At 42.2% G+C, this 17,451-nt stretch overlaps 1 protein-coding gene across 2 annotated transcripts in view; it reads right to left on the bottom strand.

Moving 5' to 3' along the window:
- The window catches only part of LOC120996058 (zinc finger E-box-binding homeobox 1-like), a 149,429-nt gene that overhangs the window by 26,792 nt on the left and 105,186 nt on the right, over nt 1-17,451 (bottom strand). For both annotated transcript variants that reach the window (XM_040425732.1, XM_040425733.1), the window contains exons 2-4: nt 11,286-11,432; nt 4,013-4,134; nt 1,327-1,432 (exon numbers count right to left, since the gene is read on the bottom strand). In XM_040425732.1, coding sequence (XP_040281666.1) covers nt 1,327-1,432; nt 4,013-4,134; nt 11,286-11,432 — 375 coding nt within the window. The remainder of the gene's footprint in view (nt 1-1,326; nt 1,433-4,012; nt 4,135-11,285; nt 11,433-17,451) is intronic.

Genomic DNA, 17,451 nt, shown 5'->3' with positions numbered 1-17,451 from the left:
CGAATAGAGCAATTTAGCTAATATAGTGATATAATCTTCTTTGTCTAATAGTTGTAAGTTGAAAAATTCGCCATAAAAAATTCGAATCCGAAAATTTGAATTCCGAAAATTCGCATATTACACAATCACTACCTTTCCGATTTTTCGAGTAAAAAAAAAATAAAAATCGTGAATTTTCGAATTTTCAACGAATATTTTACAAAATATTCGCGAAATATCGCGAATTCGAATATGACCCCTGCCGCTCATCACTAGTTACGACCACCCTGCAATCCATCAGTGGTGGCTGTGCTTGCACACTATAGCAAAAAGCACCGGCCTATGTGCCCTCCCACGGTCCCAGCCACCAGACAGCCCAAAGTTTTTCCTGTAGTGTGCAAGCACAACCACCGCTGCTGGATTGCATGGTGGTCGTAACTATGGAAAAGATGTGATTGAAAAACAAATGAAGCCAGCAAAGGAAGCAATATGGATAATAACAATACATTAGTAAGTGGCTTGTATTAACTTTCTCTACATGATAAATGCCACTTGCTGACGTGAGACAACCCTAATGCTCATTCAGTCGACAGCTATCTTTCTTGATCTCTCCATACATATGCATGTTCGGCTCAGCTGAGCATACATGTTTTGTTAATGAGCGAGAGTAAAAAGGTTCTGCTGAACACCTCTGATGGACAGGTTTCTCCCTGAGAACAAAAAGGACATAGAAGTTGGGAGGTCTATACACATTCTTGCCAAGATCAGCAGGTAAAGTATATGGCCAGCTTTAGCTCCATTATCAGGATACAGCTATGGTAGCTGCATCATAGCCTCAGCTGTTAAAGTAGTCTTAAATGTTCCATTAGTGACACAAGTTTCTGCTCTGTCCTTCCTCCATACTTTTACTCTGAAGCTCTTTGGGGGAGATTTATCAAAACTGGTGCAAGGGAAAACTGGCTTAGCCAATTAGATTCCACCTTTCATTTTCCAAAGGAGCTCTAAAAAATATAAGGTGGAATCTAATTGGTTGCTAGGGGCAACAAAGCCAGTTTTCCATTACACCAGTTTTGATAAGTCTCCCCCTATGTTCTGGCTGCTGTGTGTAAGGCAAGGGCTGTATTACATTTTACGTTCGTATGAATGCTTGCTAGCAATGATCTGCTGGTGTAAAGGTGCCGCCAATTACCCAATGAACAATCGAAATGCTAGCTCATCAGATAATCACATCTTTCATGCAGTCACAAAAATCATTGCATGGAGTTCCATTTTTTTTCTGTCATTACTAAAAAAAATTACGTTTTTTAAGGCAATGGACGCAGAAAATGTGCAGCTCCAGACACTTACCGCTATGTATGCGAAAGTGTTCTTTTAAATGATGTTTGAACTTAAATGCTTTTCCACATTCCACACACTGAAATTTTCTGTTTTCTGTTGTATTCTTCAGTGTAATCTGAAAAGAAAAAAAGAAAATGGAGGTGTTCATCCAAATGAATCAATAAAATGAAAAAACAAAACAAAATGCCATACCCCCTGAGCAGCCAGCTTACCCCCTAGCAGAACAATTGGAACAAAAAATTTGAGGTACAGGGCTGGTTCTAGCTTTGTTCCATTATTTTTTTTTATTAATCATGGGATAACCCCTTTAAATTATTAGACCCTAGCTTAACAGTTTAAGTTGGCACACAGCTTGGTAGTTGCAGTCAAGTACAGAAGCTTTATGGTTACAGTTCAAGTCCACAGGCACAATGTTTTCTCTCACTAACAGGCTCTAAGTGTGGTGGTTTTCATAGAGAAGCACAAACTAGAAAGTAACAGTGAATGACAATTTGTGGGAGAACATGGAGGCAAATACTCAATGAGCCTTGATTGCAGGATTCATCGCATGGGAATGGTTCGCCCACCCACAGTGGGCCAGTCTTTCACAAAAAAAAAAAAAAAAAAACATTCAGGAGGCCTAAAGTACAGGATCTTCTACCACAGAAGTTTCATTTTGACACCACCATATGAATGTATTTATAGTTTAGTGCTCTCATTAAGAGAAACAAAATAAGAGTATTGCAGGTTTGATACCTTTTAATGGCTAACAAAAATAGAAGTAATGATGTTACATAGCATAACCTGCAATACTCTTATTTTGTTTCTCTTAATGAGAGCACTAAACTAGTTTTCTATTGGCTAACACGGTACCAGACTTTTTCCCTTTTCTTTCACTGTATTTATAGACATGTTGTTTCTTTGACCCCAGAGCTTCATACCTTGATCATGCACTTTCCAAATGAATCGAGTGCAGGCTCGGACTGGCCCACAGCGGAACCGTTAAATCCCCAAGAGGGCCCCTGAACTAAAGTGGGCTCCAGTTCCTTATCCCTTGCACAAAGTGACACATGGCATAGATTGACTGCACTGCAAATCTCAACCAGCCTATGCGTCCATAGAAAAAACTGGGTAGATTATTTAAGAGACCACCTAGTTTATTATCATAGATTCATCATGTGGCGGAGAGGAGAAGACTTCTAGGCACAGGAGGTAGGACAGCTTTTCCCATGGACCTGCCTTCTTGAAGTCACTGTAGGGACCCCTATAATCAATGATCTTGAACGTCTTGCTGCTGCCACTGTGTGGGCAGGCAATATTTGCATGTAGCTTCACATTGGGACTACAATATAAATTTCACTGGTGGGTTCTAGGCACTCTAGTACGACACTGATTGTGTGACAGAAGTAACTTGTCTTTCTCTCCTTACCGCTCTCTGTGTGCAGTTGTGAAAAAGTAAGAACACACCAAGTTTTTATTCAATCATTTCAAAAATAGGTGAACACATCAATATAAGACAAAGAGCACTAGCAATTTCCCTTTGCAATCATTTACTGTATTAACCAAAATGATTACAGATATGTCATTTATCACATGAAAAACTAGAGAATGAAGTGCACCAGCTCAGAATCAAATATAAAACGTTGAGCAGCCAAACCTCGCCAACATTAGGTAATTGTCACGGTGGGGAGTGGGAAAAAACTCCCCACCGTACAATGAGGAGAGTAAACGGGAAGATAACTAAGCCAGGACACCGAGGACAGGGAGCAGCTCACCTCCTAATGCTTCCCTAATCCTCGCCCTTACTCCTCACCATATGAGTGGACCTGGATGGTAGGACGGCTCATACCCAGGAACCTCGGACCCTGAGTCGCCCTGATAATCCCTCATAATAGGGAAGGGGCTGAGACGACCTGTTCATCCCAGAAATGGATAAACAGGAGTCTCCCCTGGCTTAGTTGCAGGGAAAAGTGGAGACCAAAAACAGCAACTGTATCGGCAGGTAAGAACACAGAACAATACACTTACCTGCCACTGCCACCACGACTGGAACCCGAGCATAAGTACTGGAGCCCACACACCAAACAGGACACCGTACCAACAACACACACAGGTATCCAGCACACCAGTTACTGCCTGAACACCAAATCAGAAAGATGCATGGCGGACCCAGGCAGCGCTGCATATAGGGGTTTTGGTTCCAGTCGTGCTCTAAAAGATTATCTACCACTACCAATGGAGAAGATATCAAACACCTTGACTTGACTTGACCCATCTATACAATCCATACTATAGTTCAAAGAGATGCACCATTCCAGGTAAATTCCAAAGCAATGTGTACAATGTATTCACCCGTGGTTATCAGATGTATAATTTCAGATCCTCATTGGAGCCATTCTTAAACTGCATTGAGGATGTTTGATCTGGTCCTAGAAGTTCCTCATCCAATTACATTACTTTAAGTCACTTTTTTTGCTTTTTTTTACATGTTATACATGGATGGACCAGGTCCGCTACAGTCACTTTGCTAGTGGTCCATCACTCTAGCTAAAGGGTGAACCGCTCTACTAGGACATAGAGAAAGATTTTGAGTTCTTGACACTCTTCAATAATCAGGTTTCTAAAAGGCTTTGTAAAAGTTGTGCTAAAAATTAATACAAAAAACAATTCTGTAAAACTCTAGTTGATCTTTTAAATGATAAATATATTTCCATACCTGTAAGTCCTGCTGGGGAATATCTAGGCAGTGACATGCATTTAGAGAAGAGTCAATCTGGCAGCCATTGTTTGTTAACCTATTATCCTTTCCACAGCGACCGCAAGATTTCAGTTCTGGTCCTTAAAGAAAATGACAGTAAGTAATTGGAAAGTAAAGATTCTCTGCAAAATAAAATATTTATTGACTCATATTGTGTTTAGATCAAATTGATACTGTGGGTGCTTTGACTCTGCCTATTTTATGGTACAGTAAAATGACTTTAATCCTACACCCACTAATCCAGAAATTTTATTAGAACAGCTAGATAACAGCTTTAATAGCTACTGAATATTGCAAGACCAGAATTTGAAAACTAAAACAGAGAAACGATTAGGAGACTTAGTGATTGCTAAGAAAATTGAAATGTTTAAATATTAAATAGTAAAACTACAGTTCCAAGAAAGTCATAACCTGTCATATAATGATAAAAAAAAATCATAATTAGAGATGAGCGAATTTCATATTTTGAAATGCGTTCATACTTAGTTTGTTGGTTAAAGGTGAATTGCGTTATGGATTCCGTTACCACGGACCATAACGTAATTCTATGACGGAATGCATAACGGAATGCCTTTAGAGCAGGCATGCTCAACCTGTGGCCCTCCAGCTGTTTTAAAACTGCAACTCCCACAATGTCCTGCTGTAGGCTAATAGCTGTAAGGCCAGGCATGCTCAACCTGCGGCCCTCCAGCTGTTGCAAAACTACAACTCCCAGCATGCCCAAACAGCCTACAGCTATCAGCCTACAGCAGGGCATTGTGGGAGTTGTTTTACAACAGCTGGAGGGCCGCAGGTTGAGCATGCCTGCTGTAGGCCGTTCGGGCATGCTGGGAGTTGTAGTTTTGCAACAGCTGGAGGGCCGCAGGTTGAGCATGCCTGCTTTAGATGCACTCCGTTATTCATTCCGTCATAATAGAAGTCTATGGGCTGCAAAACAGATCCGTCCCGTTTCACTTATGCAGGGGAGTCCTCTCCTGCAGAACGGAAACAGGAGGATCCGTTTTGCGGCCCATAGACTTCTATTATGACGGAATGAATAAAGGAATGCCTCTAAAGGCATTCAGTTATGCATTCTGTCATAGAATTGCGTTATGGTCCATGGTAACGGAATCCATAATGCAATTCACCTTTAACTAACAAACGAAGTGTGAACGAATTTCATAAGCGGAAAGTCTTATCTACTGGTCAAGACCACGGCTAGCAGTGTGTAGGAAGTAACGTGGGCATGGGGATAAAGTGTTATATACTTTCCAGTATTAATGTATTTGCATTAGTATACACAGTTTAGTTAGTTAATGACAAATTACCAGTATTTTCTAATCTAAAACAAACCAGAAAAAAAAACCTCAGTCTTGTGAAACCAAACTTGGCACCCGGGTTACAATTATCTTACCGGCATTAGACAAATGACTAAGGGTATTTTCACACTTGCGTTTTTCTTTTCTGGCATAGAGTTCCGTCCTAGGGGCTCTATACCGGAAAAGAACTGATCAGGCATATCCCCATGCATTCTGAATAGAGAGCATTACGTTCAGGATGCATCAGGATGTCTTCAGTTCAGTCTTTTTGACTGATCAGGAAAAAAATAAAACCGCAGCATGCTACAGTTTTATCTCCGGCCAAAAAAACTGAAGACTTGCCTGAATGCATTTTTTTCCATAGATATACGGGAATGCCGTATATCCGTCCTTCCGGTCTGCGCATGCGCAGACCAGTAAAAATGTAAAAAAAAAAAAAAAAAAAAGAAGAAGACAGACGGATCCGTTCTTGCAATGCATTTGTAAGACTGATAAGGATCCTGATCAGTCTTAAAATGCAATCAGTTGGCATACGTTTTGCCAGATCTGGCAGGCAGTCCCGGCGACGGAACAGCCTGCCGGATTCCTCTGCCGCAAGTGTGAAAGTACACAAAGAATCATTTTAATGATAGAACTAGAAATTTTCACTTATCAAGCTGTCTGTACACGTTTAGGTTATGATCAGATTTTGTTCAGCTTTTCTGATGCAGTTTTGAAGCTATAACCAGGTGTGGATTCAAAAACACGAAGATGCAGAATTGGCCTGTTATGGTTTCTCTCTGTTAGGGCTCATTCACACGACTGTATGGCCACCATGCAAACAATGGGTCCGTAGTACACGGCACTGGCCATGTGAACTCCCTGCTGCAAATGCAGACCCATTGGACCTGAATGGGTCCGCGATCCACAACATACGGCAAAAGAGAGGACATGTCCTATCATATGTGGAGCGGAGGCATGGATTGGAAGCCCACAGAAACACTCAGAAGCCCTTCCGCGTTTTTTTCGGTCCGTGCTGCACTTTGTGACGGTGATCTAATAACCCTCATCTCTAAATTACTAAAAGGTCCGAAACACTTAAGCCACATCCTTACCAGTAAGATGTAAGATCCCTGCTTGACAGAGCAAAGAGAAAATATAGATCCTGCTAGTAGATAAACTCAAAGCTGTGCATGGAAAACGGCTCATCATTTTTAATAATTGAGTAAATGATTTTTTAGCTCAAAATGAGTACAATGCAATAAAATAAAAATGGCCACCAAAGCTCTACATAGCCTTTAAGTACATAAGATATGAATAAAAATCAAGTACAATAAACATGAAGTGACAGACTGGTATAGAGGGAGAGAGGATCCTATAATTTACAAGGGGAAGGAAACAGTATGCCACCAATGTCTGAAATAACACGACCCCTTTAAGGCCATCTCAGTAGAGTGTTGGGGTCAGAATCCAGATTGGGTCTGGCTGAAAAGACAGTTGGATGATAAGTGGGAGGATATGTCAAGGTGAACAAGTTGTTCAATAGGAGTTGAGAGATGAGAACAATAGCTGGACAAATGGGATGAGTCAAGCAATTGTTTTTTAAAGGGGTTGTCTCATCTCAGCCTTTCACGGCTGAGATGGGAATAACCCAAAGTAAGTGGTACCCTGGAGAGTCAGAGTTACAGAAACAGTGTACCACCAGCTACATGGCCATTTCTGTAACTCTGGCCACAGCGTGCAGGCGCTTGACTATGACAGGCCAAGAAAGGACAACCCCTTGAAAAGATGGATGTCATAGTTGCATGTTTAAAACAATATGGGAAAAGATGCCTATGGTTAGTGATAGATTGAAGAGATGATTTTAAGTAAGGTTGGGTATGAGGTGGAATGAGATTGGGTCAAGTGGACAGGTGATGAGGTGTGATATGGAGAGTTAGGGTACAATCACACAGCGTCGTCTTGTGGTGCTTGTGACGCAGCCGCTCTGCTTTTGAGTACCACACCGCCATAACTGCTGCCGTGAGCTCTAATGAAACTAATAAAGACAGCACTGTTCAGTAGATCACTATTGATAATGGCTGTGCGGGACCTTAAATACCATGCAGCCATTAACAATACAGACCAACTGAACAATGCAGTCGCTGCGACCTGTCAGTATAGGGAGTTAAAGGAATTAGACATTTTTCGGGACTATGAGATAGAGAAGATATGACAGTAATTTAATAGTCTTGTTTAGCAAAGCTGCTGGCAGATTTGAAAGTAAAAAATTGTTCATTTCTATGTTGTAAGGTCTTCCTTGGAAGTAATTTTACAGTTTTTTCAAGACAGAGGCTGCACCTGTGTGATGAAGTGAAGATATGGAGCATCTTTTCTGAGAACACCGTAAATGTAAGGTGGATGTCGGGTCCTTAAAGATGGCGTCCGCTCTGGAGCCGAGTAAGCGTCATACCGGCAAGGTGCCTGCTGCTTCATACAGCAGGCACCTGCAGCTAATGTCCGCGATTGGTGGTAATGCCGACCATGGACATTTAACTCCTCAGATGCAGCGGTAAAATGTGACCACGGCGTCTGAGGAGGCTAAAACCCGGGAGCACACGGTTCTGAGTCAGGCGCGCTTTCCCCCGGCAGAGGTTTGGAAAAGTATCATGTTCTGGGATATAGTCATTTCTGTACAGAATAATGGACCATTTTCTATTACTCTGTACAAGTTGCAATCTGATGACTGCAAGCTGTGGTCCCGCATTGCTGCGTGGGAAAGCGCCAGTATAAAAAAGTCACACATCCCAGAATGGTATTAAACAAAACCAACAGATCGTCCTGCAAAAAATGAGCCCTCACATATCTCTGTAGCAGGGGAGTCGTTAGGTCAAAACATTTGGGGCTTGAGCCCCGGATGTTTTGTCCAGTGCCCCGAATGTTATGCTGGTAGCATTTTTTTTTATTTGGCTATTCCAGGGCCCTTTAATATTGATTGGACCTGGGCAACCCCACAGATCATCCCCCCACCCCCCTTGTACTTGTTCTGCTGATCCGCTACTTGCGGGCTGCGTGGGCAGGAGTTCAGTCACTTCGGTGCGCAATCCTGTCCTGCGGCGCGTGATCCCACGAGACCCCGCCACGGGAGGTCACGGGTCTCGCGGGATCACGCGCCGCAGGACGGGATTGCGCACCGAAGTGACTGAACTCATGCCCGCGCAGCCCGCAAGTAGCGGATCAGCGGAACAAGTACAAGGGGGGTGGGGGGGGATGATCTGTCGGGTTGCCCAGGGTCCACTCCCATCAATATTAAAGGGCCCAAGCAAAGATTTCTGCAATGGTGAGGAAATGAAACATAACAGATATTGGAAAGTTACCGAATGATGCATTATATGGAAGAAAAAAATCTGTTATTTAAGTACGTTGGCATGTATGTTAATTCTTATTATGCAAATTTCAACACGGTGGGCTTGTGCCCCGGATGTTTTCAAACCCTTGCAATGCCCCTGCTCTGTAGACATAACTATGAAAAAGTTATGAAGGTCAGAATATGGTGATGTAAAGATTTTTTTTTTCCAATTTTTTTTTTCTTTTCAGTATTAAAACGCAAGAAAAACTTTACATATGACCTGGAACGAAAAATTGTCATGTCAGGAAAAGGTTAACTTTGTCTACATGATAAATGTCATTTGCTGAAGTGAGACAATCCCTTTAAGGCTGGGGATTATTTAGAGCTACAAGAACATTAAAAAGGTACAGCGTTTGCAAAATATAAAAAAAGAGAAATCTAAATGACAAACAAACAAGCAAAACAGTTATAAAATAAAAGGGAGAAAATAATAGGAACCCTTACACTTACAAGTCTATTGCACTTAGAGGATAGGTAGAGCAAATGGATTCACACTCAGTCTTCACTGCCCCAGAAAATATGAACCCTGATTTAATGTTTAAAATGTGTTTCATACCTTCATGCTTTGGGTCCAGGTTACCTTCCAGTAATTTATTAGTCAAAATAATTGTATACTGGACAGTAGGTAGGAGGGGGAAGGGGGACTGGTGGAATATTAGGTATCTGATTGACCTATAATTCCTTTACTATAGTAGCGGTGGGATGTTCGATTAAGGCCTCATGCACACGGCCATTGCCGTATTTACTTGAATGGGTCCACAATCCGGAAGGTCGGTGTGGAACGGAGACACAGAACCTCACGGAAGCACCACGGACTGCTTCTGTGGCGTTTCTGTCCATGCCTCTGCACAGCAAAAAATTAGTGCATGCACTACTTTTTTGAAGTGTGGACAATCGGATGCGGATTGCGGACCCCATTCAAGTGAATTGGTCCGCTATCTGCATACGGCGGCCCTACGGTCGGTGCCCATGCTGCGGACCGCAATTTGCATGAGGCCTTAAAGAAACAAAAAGGTCCATTTGTAGTTCTTTGGAACTTACGCTGGGTTCACACCTGAGCGTACTGTATGGAGCGCCCTGTATGCGCGATTTTATCGGGCGTTCCTATTGGCGGTCGGCAACAAGCAAACGTCCATTGTCGCACGTTCCGGGAAGTCTTTGTATGGGAACGCGCGACCATACGCCCCAAAAAAGCTCCTGTACTTCTTGGGGCATAGGGCATTTTACAGCGCGTTCGTACGCGCTTTAAACGCTCAGGTGAGAACCATGCCCATAGGGGATCATTGGTTCTTGCCTGTTGAGCGTTTTACAGCGCGTAGGAACGTGCTGTAAAACGCTCAGGTGTGAACCCAGCCTTAGGCAAGGTGCTGAAGAGATATGGAGACTTATTTGCTTTCCGTGAAGCATTGCCAATATGTAAAAAAGTATCTCCAAGGAAGAGAACCTTCTCCCCAGCACTACCTCTTGGAAGTGGCTTCCTATGAGTAAAAATATGACTTTTCAACAAGCCTTGGGATTTTAAAAGGGAATATAGCTAAACCAGGGAGCCACTTCCAGGTGGTGGTGCCCATAAGATGGTTCTCTTCCTAGGGAAATACCTGTGTTTTTTTTAATGGAAGAGAAACCAGGGCTGGGTGTCACTTTGTACAGGCAAAGAGACAAGCTCCCACAGCTCTGGTTCCTACAATATTGGCAGACTGGCCATAGACCCTACAGGGAAATTTCCCAGTGGACGGATGTCTGATGCCACCCAAGCCTACCTCATAGCCAAGGGTGGATTGGCCATATACTCTACAGGGAAATGTGATGCCCAGGGGGCCATCTGAGCCCTCTTCATGGCTGCTAGCCAGGTAAGTAATAATCTGTCACCCCCAGAGTAACTTCATGCTGGGGCATCAATTACTATTGTTATGTACCTAGATGGCGACCACAGGCGCCTTCCTGATTCCTGAATTCAACAGTATTGCCAACCTGAGGCAATTGGAGTAGGAGGACAGAACATGGCCGTTGGCAGCTTCTGAGGAGGTATTTTGTCCCGCTGGGGCTATATTTTGTGCTGCACTGTGGTTTTTGATGCTACTGGGTCAGTTTATTGTGTTGCACTGAGGTATTTGGCTCTTCTAGGGTGGTATTCTGTGCCGCAATATTATATTGCTGTCTTTGCCTACTTGTGTTAGCTCTGCCTTCTGACAATTTGGACCCGCCTACAACATGGGGCCACCTTTATTTTTTTTTTTCCAGGTCCACTTTAAAGGCGTTGTCTCCTCTCAGGCAATATGAGCATATCGCTAGGATATGCGCCCATTGTCACCACTGGGACTTGCACCTACAGTCAGGTCCATAAATATTGGGACATCAACACAATTCTAACATTTTTGGCTCTATACACCACCACAATGGATTTCAAATGAAACAAACAAGATTTGCTTTAACTGCAGACTGTCAGCTTTAATTTGAGGGTATTTACATCCAAATCAGGTGAACTGTGTAGGAATTACAACAGTTTGCATCTGTGCCTCCCACTTGTCAAGGGACCACATAAAGAGATGGCACATAAAAAACTTACTCTCTGCAGGCGCCAAACCCAGATTGGCTTCACTTTTCAGTGTTGTTGGGACGGTTAAGGTAAGAGGGGTCCTCGATCTTCTCTCTTCATCTCTTTCTATTTTGGATGAAAATTCCCTTTCTGTATGGAGTTGCTCATAACAGTCACCTGATAAAAGAATGTAGGGGTCACATAACATTAGTGTTGGTTGTGAAACACTTTTGCAATCAATCGTTTTTATTGCTTCATTGCATCTAAAATAAAAATTACGCAATTTTACAAATGGTCTTGGTTAAAATATTCTACCATTTTGTGTATGCAGCTTCTCTGCAGACCTATGAATCACCAGGGCTCTAAACTACAAACTGAAATTTAAGGAATGACTTATTTTAAACCATTAAGGCCTCTTTTACACGGGCGTGTGTGCCCCGTGGTCGTGCTGCGGCCCGCAAAATGAGGGCCACAATGCACGAGCACAGTCCGTGGGGCAGCTGCAGCGGATTGCGGACCCATTCACTCGAATGGGTCTGCGATCCGGCCTTTCCGCAAAAAGATAAGACATGTTCTATCTTTTTGCGAAACGGAAGCACGGGACGAAACCCCACGGAAGCACTCCGTAGTGCTTCCGTAGGGTTCCGTTCCATGCCTCCGTTCCGCACCATTCCGCATCTCCGGATTTGCGGACCCATTGAAGTGAATCTGTGATGCGGAATGCCCACGGAACGGCACCCGTGTATTGCGGATCCGCAAATGCGGTCCGCAATACAGCAACGGGGCGCACACACCCGTGTGAAAGAGGCCTAAGACTGATGTTTTTTGTCCTTTTTTTTTTTAATCACTCTGTTCATCCAGGGTATCTCCTGCCAATGGCGAGTGAAAAATTGACAAAACACGTATTCCATCCATGATGTCATCAGTCGTGCAGGTGCAGTAGACATAAAGATGTAATTACTTACAGGAGTTGTCTCACAAAAAATATTCTTCAGATTTCTAATCTGCATCTGGTTCTAAATACTATTGTAACTGAATGTAGTTAAAAATGTAATATAGCCACTGAGTTATTCTATAAAACACATCTGGATAGTGCCATCTGCTGTTTATTCTTTTTATCATTTTTTTGTCCACCTTGCTGAGGTGGACACACATGCTCAGTTTCATCCTTTTTCTGTCTCCTGAGCTGTGATAGGGAGCGGGCTGCAGCAGAAAGGACGCACAAACCTTAGCTGCTGAAGAAAGGACATGGCCCATGAGCTGCCAGCTTGATATAAATCTAGCAGAGCAATGAATGTGGAGATCTCTGGATCCATGTGAGGTACAGGGCTGGTTCTAGCTTTGTTAGAAAAAGATTTTCATGTACTGTACGATGTCCAATTTTCATCATTTATATTAATCATGGGATAACCCCTTCCTGACAACAGCTACCCACTAGGCACTTCATTGTTTTACGCATACACTACCTTCCTCTTTGCTCATGTGCACTAAACCTGACATCAATGGGTGCACAGGAGTAGTGTTGTAGTTTTACTGATGGCATCATTTCAGCGATCCAGACACCAGCCACACGCAAGCCATCAACATCCAACACAACAGATGATAGCTATACTCTTTACAAACATTATATTATACTTTGTGGGGACTATGTTTGTTTACAATGTATGTATGATTTTTACTTAGATTTTATGTGTTATTTTGCTACCTTTTGTTCCTATACTGTGAGCTATGAACCTACACTTGATTGGTTGATCTTCACCACTGTGACTATCAGGTGACACCTTGGCACTCCTTAATGACGATATCACATATATATGTGTTTCATTTTGTAATGGAAAAAAATAAAATGTTACATTTTTGCAGACTTTGCTTACGCCCCAAGTCTCAGTGATATAAAAAGATATATATGCCAAATTTCAAGAAGATTGAAAAAGTAGGCAAAAAATACGAATTGTTTTTGCTGTTCGTCCCTGACCGATTCGTTAAACTTTTTTATCAGAGCAATTCCTCTTTCTGCGGTATCATTGACCACCTTAAGAGCGTTCACATGGCTTCTAAGAGATCACTGCAGTATTCTGTCATGTTGTGGATCCCAAACAATCAAAGAACGTCTTTGTTTTATTAGTAACAAAATGGCTCAGGCCTTTTCCTTCAAAAACTAGGTTTTTACCCTCTAATCGTTGCATTTCCTTTTTCTTTGCAGGTTTGGTTTCAAAATTTTTAGTCATATTTTCCTTAACAGCCTGAGTAATACGTTCGTCCAAAAAAGGCAATCCTACGTTTGTTTCTGACAGATTCCAAAGGTGTCTCTTAGCAACTGTGAGAGCACTTTTTTTTTACGTCTGCATCTGGGTAAGTGCTCAGAAGCTGTAGCATATCCAACTCAATCTTTGGAGCCCATTGACTAACAATTGCCTCGTGCAAAAAGCGAACATATATGAGGCTGACAAAATGTGCAACCCGTTTCATTCCTTTCAATTCTCGTTGAGGAATATTCAACGGTTTAGTGAAGGAAAATTTTAAGTGCATATATTGTCTTTGCCATCCACCTTGCTTGATGCAGAGCCCCTGGGATCCTGAAACTGAAGTAATTTTTAGACCAACCTCCTAGGTACAGGAGCAGGAGTGAGAGTAGTAATAAAAGTGATCAATGTGTGCAACCCCAAAATATTATCCAATCTTCTTGAAATTTGGCATATATAACTTTTACAATCACTGAGACTCGGGGCATAAGCAAAGTCATATACGTCTTTGGAAAACTGAAACACCCTAAATATATTAATTATATATATATATATATATATATATATATACACACATATACATATATATACATACACACAGTTTACTACTGATCTGTGAATCAATTTGTATGAATCAATTTGTTGATCCAACATACGTCTTGAAGCCCTGCTGCTCAAAAGGCTCTTTCCTCCCTCTTGATTGACGCAGCCGGACATCTGCTCTGAGAAGCGGTACATGCGTGGTGGCTTTGCTTTACTGGAGCAGTGTAGATGCTGACAGATGCTGGAAGTGTAGTAGCTCAGAGCGCTTGCGGTGCTACTCAGAGCAATGGTGCAAGTTGCAAGATTGACAGGTCTGATGAGATGCCCTGCCCTGTCAATCAAGGTGGATGGAGATCCACCCATCAATAATGTATACCATTTGAAGTTTATGTATGCTAGAAAAAGGCTTTGTCAGCCAAAAAGTCTGGAAAATCTGGAAAAAAAAGCAACATGATTTTGCATAATTTTGGAGTGTTATCTATACTACTTTGTTTCCTAATTTTTTTTTTTTTTTTGCGGAATGAGTTGCAGTTTTTATTGCCACTGTTTGGAGGTACATATATTTTATTGTTTACCTTTCATTCCATTTTTTTTTTTTTTTTTTTTTTTAGAGGGAAGGAATGTGCCACTCAGATGTGTAACTATAATTCATAGGGCCCCATAGTAAAATAACATGAGGAGCCCCCACCATTTAGTGTATAATGTATATGTTAACTTTGTTTTATAGAATCAGTACAAACCAGAGATATAAAATACCTAGAGTTTTTCTGCTTTAGTACTGCAAAGGTTGTTATTTTTGTGATAAGTCATTATTGTGTTACCACATCCGAAGAGCCATATTTTTTTTACATTTAATGTCATCATATGAGGGCTTGGAGGATGACTGGAAGATTTTTTTTGTACAATTTTAGGGGACATATTAATTCAAAAACACAGAAATATAGTGGCAATACTGGAGGAGCGGCTCAACCCCTAACACTGTAGCGTGTTTTACATTGGGGGAGCAGCCCCACCGCATGTGGACCGCAGCAAACGACTATCCCCAGCAAAAAATGCATACGGTGGAGGATGTCGGCGCGGTCCACATGCACCACAAGAGCATCCTACACAAAACGGAGCATTGTGCGGATGCTCTTGTGGTGCATGTGGACCGCGCCGACATCCTCCACCGTATGCATTTTTTGCTGGGGATAGTCGTTTGCTGCGGTCCACATGCGGTGGGGCTGCTCCCCCAATGTAAAACACGCTACAGTGTTAGGGGTTGAGCCGCTCCTCCAGTATTGCCACTATATTTCTGTGTTTTTGTCTTGTTCTATATGTAGTGTATGTGCCGTTACCTGGCATTCAAACACTCTTTTGCACCTGGTGACCTCCATCACAGGGTCTGATATGGGTGTGGCTTGCAGCCTTGGCTTTGTTCACATTGCACTAGTTGTCCTGCTAGGCGTTTGTGTGGAAGCCTGGCTGCGAGCTGGATTACATCGCCTTCAGACCGTGTTCACACCATAGGTAGCGTAGTGGTAGGACCCTTTGCCATGCTGAGTGACCGTGACGTGGTGCAATGATGGGCTCCGATATTTTCCTGACAGGAATATATTGGCGAAAGTCTCAGCTTTTAATATCTGCATTCATGACTAGCCAGTATAGTCAGTGGCATATCCGTTTGGTGCTTTTTTTTCTGTGACATATTAATTCAACTAATTTTATAAAGATTTTGCGAGGGATAATGGGGAAAAAAACCTTCAAATAGGCCACTACAAAGAAGATCAAGCTGTCTCCCCACTGATCAGCTAGTGATAGCATGTCTTGAGGATAATATACAATTGGCTAGCTCACGGTAAAACATCACATTTATTATTTAAAAACATATACCCTTAAAATAATAAATAAAAAACAATGTATTGAGATCTCATTAGGAATATGCTCCCCAATGACATTATCCTTATGAGATCTCAATATATTGTTTTTTATTTATTATTACACGGATATATGTTTTTAAAAATAATAAATGTGATGTTTTACTGTGAGCTAGCCAATTGTATATTTTCTTGTGTCTATTCTGAGACCTTTTGGTAGAGGGCAGGCCGAGCTTCAGGGTATCAGTACTTGGTGAGCCTAGCCATTTATTGAGGATAGCCATCACGTAATAAAATGTGGACAACCTGATAAGAATTGTAGAATTTTATAAAGTCACTTACATTTTTTATTTTTTTTAAATGAAAATGTTTGTTCATCATTAGAAACCATTATATTAGCTTGATGAGACAGTTGGCCCCTTGCACATCACGTTCCAAGGATCAACTCTCTTGTATTTCTTTTCTCATCACAAGTAAGATCACGTCTCAGCACATGGGAAACGGGAAACATTTCCTTACAGAATGTTTCTGCTCTCACTTGGGTCAAGATATGACCCCCAGCTGATTAAAAAAAGATGAGAAGAGTAAATTTTTAGGGTGGTGTCACATACAGACTTTTGTGGCAGTTTATGGAGAAGTCCTTCCTTTAAATTTCTTACTCCTTTCCAACCCAATTCTGGCTTTGGCTCAAAAAGCTGTACAAAAAGTTTTGTGACAACACAAAGGCAGAGTGTCATCAGAAAATTACCTATTGTTTAAAGAGTTTCTGTCACTAGAATTTTCAGTATTAAACTGGCTGACATTAGCGATGTGCTAATGTCAGCGGCACCTAACTCTGGTATTCTAATGATTCTCCGTGCCCCCGTTACTGCAGAATTCTTACTTTTATAATATATAAATGAGCCTCTAGGAGCAGGGGGGCGTTGCTCTTGCACCTAGAGGCTCCCATCACGCCTTCCAAGTGTTGATTGACAGGGCCAGGCATCGTTCACATCCTTCTGCCTGCCCTGTGCCCTGGGGAAATCTCGCGCCGTTCGGTATTCTGCGCAGGCGCGGTGAGGAAGCTGGCAGCCTGCAAGCGTCCTTCCCTCACCGCGCCTGCACAGAATACTGAATGGTGAGAGATTTCCCCAGGGCACAGGGCAGGCAGAAGGATGCGAACGATGCCTGGCCCTGTCAATCAACACTTGGAACGTGTGACTTGAGGTGGGAGACGGGAGCCTCTAGGTGCAGGAGCAACGCCCCCCCTGCTCCTAGAGGCTCATTTACATATTATAAAATTAAGAATTCTACAGTAACGGGGGCACGGAGAATCATTAGAATAGCAGAGTTAGGTGCAGCTGACATTAGCACATCGCTAATGTCAGTCAGTATAATACTGAAAATTCTAGTGACAGAAACCCTTTAAGGCTACTTTCACACTAGCGTTTTGTTGTTGTGTATTAGTGAGGACAAAAAAAGGGGGCTTGTAGTGTGGTGAAGTGAGAAAATGACAGCCCTTTTTGGTGTGCATTAGTGGCAAAAAAAAAAATATTATTTGTTGTTCATGGCCGC

Source organism: Bufo bufo, chromosome 3 (assembly GCF_905171765.1).
Source record: "Bufo bufo chromosome 3, aBufBuf1.1, whole genome shotgun sequence".
NCBI classification, from domain to species: Eukaryota; Metazoa; Chordata; class Amphibia; order Anura; family Bufonidae; genus Bufo; species Bufo bufo.
This window is presented reverse-complemented; position numbering and strand designations above follow the sequence as displayed.